The 2,481-nt window shown below is 52.7% G+C and overlaps 1 protein-coding gene across 1 annotated transcript in view; it reads left to right on the top strand.

Moving 5' to 3' along the window:
• The window catches only part of LAPTM5 (lysosomal protein transmembrane 5), a 27,133-nt gene that overhangs the window by 19,651 nt on the left and 5,001 nt on the right, over window positions 1-2,481 (top strand). The window contains exons 4-5 of the mRNA XM_008592828.1: window positions 541-669; window positions 1,410-1,532. Coding sequence (XP_008591050.1) covers window positions 541-669; window positions 1,410-1,532 — 252 coding nt within the window. The remainder of the gene's footprint in view (window positions 1-540; window positions 670-1,409; window positions 1,533-2,481) is intronic.

Genomic DNA, 2,481 nt, shown 5'->3' on the forward strand with positions numbered 1-2,481 from the left:
AATTGAAGGAGAGGGATTTCAGCCCCAGCCTCCAGGGCCTCTTAGCATGACTTCCCACCCCAGGGTTTGGCCTGCACAGAGGAAGGTCTAGGTGTTTGCCCAGTGCAGGAACTTTCCCACCTCCGGGTCTTCTGCCTCAGTACCTCGCCTTTCCCTGCTGCTTGCTCCTGATTGCCTTTTCAGATCTGGCCCTGACACCTTCTCTGTAAAATAGACACAAAGCCCTTCCTTATTGGGTTCCTGTGAGCAAATTGAGTCAGGCCGTGATCCTCAAGGCCCTACACGTGGGGATGGTTCTTTTAGTCTTGTAGTCACCAAGACTCCTCATGCTCAGGGCCTGGGTCTTAGCCTCTCCCCATTCCCAGAGTGTCACTCAGAGGAAGACACATGGATCCATATGGGGTGAGCTCAGCTGAGCCGGGTGGGGATGATTTGGGAGAGGGCTGTAGGGAGGAAGGAGATGCTTGGGGACACCGGCTGCATGGGGGAGCAGTGGCTGTGTGCCAGGGACGCCCTGATGGTCATGGGCCTGCCTTGCAGCACCGGGAGAAGTACCTGCTGCCCTTCCTGTCCCTGCAAATCATGGACTTCCTCCTGTGCCTGCTCACCCTGCTGGGCTCCTACATCGAGCTGCCCGCTTACCTCAAGTTCGCCGCCCGGAGCCGCACTGTGAGTGCCCAGCCCCGCCCCTGCTGAGCCCAGCCCGACCCGGGGAGGTGAGGCGACATGGGCTCAGGGCTCAGGCTGGAGATAGTAGGAGCCCTCTTCCTGGTTGGTGTCCTTGAGCAAGTCCCTGAGCCCCTCCAAATGGCCCCAGGTTTCTTCCTCTGTGAAACGTATCTGTAATTATGTCTCATCCATTTGCCTTCTGAGGATTAAAGGAGGAAAATGCATATAAGAGGACTTGGCCCACGGTAATCACATCGTAAGTGCTGCTACATGTGAATTTACACCACAGGAATGGGCATGTTCCATTTTCGGTCCCCAGCCACAGTTTTGTCCTTCCTTTGGAACCAAGTTGAGGAAAGAAAGAAAGACAGATGATTAAAGCCAGTGAATGATAAGCACCCGCAGTGGGAACGCTGTGATGGTGGTTGCCGATCAATGACACCGTCCCCCAAAAGTTGCTTTTTACACTTCCCCTGACTATTGTTCTTGAAGAGACTGAGGTACTCTATTGTGGAAGGGCCCTGTCTTAGGAGTCAGGAGACCCTGGTTCTAGTCCTGGCTCTGCCACCAGCCCTTGGTGTGGACATCTGGACACCCATTCTCTCTGCACAGTAGACTAGACAGTTCCTGAAGTCTCTAGCTGGGACAGTCTCTTGAGTGAGGGCCTACTACGTGCCCCTCAGTAACTGGGCCTCTAATTGCTGGTATTTATTCTTCTTTCTCATCTTTGTCCTCCAAAGGGCCCCTCCAAGGTCCCACTGATGACCCTGCAGCTGCTGGACTTCTGCCTGAGCATCCTGACCCTCTGCAGCTCCTACATGGAAGTGCCCACCTATCTCAACTTCAAGTCCATGAACCACATGGTGAGTCTGGGGCAGGGGTCCACGCCCATTCACTGGCTGTGTGGCCTTGAGCGAATTCCTTCACCTCTCTGTGCCTCAGTATGTATGGTTGGGTTCCTTAGAGGTGGAGCCTGGGAGGAGATTCTTGTGCAAGTGATTTATTGAGGGAACGCTCTTAGGAAGGAGTGAGGGAAGCAGTTTTGAGAAAGGGGGAAATCCAGGTACCACTGCAGCTTTAGGAGCAGCCCTGCCTGAGCCCAGAGGGAGCCCTGGAGTGTGAATTGCACCACAGAAATAATACTCATTTTTATCACTGCCTAACAAATTTACCACTGCAGCTTTAGGAGCAGCCCTGCCTGAGCCCAGAGGAAGCCCTGGAGTGTGAATTGCACCACAGAAATAATACTCATTTTTATCACTGCCTAACAAATTATCTCCAAACATTGTGGCTTAAAACAATGAATATTTATTATTTCACACAGTTTCTGAGGGTCAGGAATTGGGAAGTGGCTTAGCTGGGTTGTTCTGACTCAGGGTCTCTTGTTCGGTGGCACCCAAGATGTCAACTGGGACTGTGGACATCTGAGGGTTCACTCGAGTGGCTGTAGGCTCTTTGCTGCAATCGTTCACCATGTGGACCTGTAACAGCCCTGCTCGAGGGTCCTCAGGACATGGCTGCTGGCTTCCCCTGAGTGAGTGATCCGAGAGACAGAAAGCAAGGATGAAACAGCAATGTCTTTTGTGACCTCGTCTTGGATGTCACAAACTCACTTCTGTGACATTCTATTAGTTAGAAGTGAGTCACTAGGTCCGGCCACACTCAAGAGGAGAGGAACAAAGATCCGCGTTCTGAAGGAGGAGTCTCAAAGGATGTGCAGGCGTGCTTGTGAATTGCCACAGAACATGTGGTGCCTGCCTCAGTCATTGGTTTTGGCTGCCCCTGGGGAGGGGGCATCCAGGTATTATAGAT

The sequence above is a fragment of the Galeopterus variegatus genome, unplaced genomic scaffold (assembly GCF_000696425.1).
Source record: "Galeopterus variegatus unplaced genomic scaffold, G_variegatus-3.0.2 Scaffold8384, whole genome shotgun sequence".
NCBI lineage: Eukaryota > Metazoa > Chordata > Mammalia > Dermoptera > Cynocephalidae > Galeopterus > Galeopterus variegatus.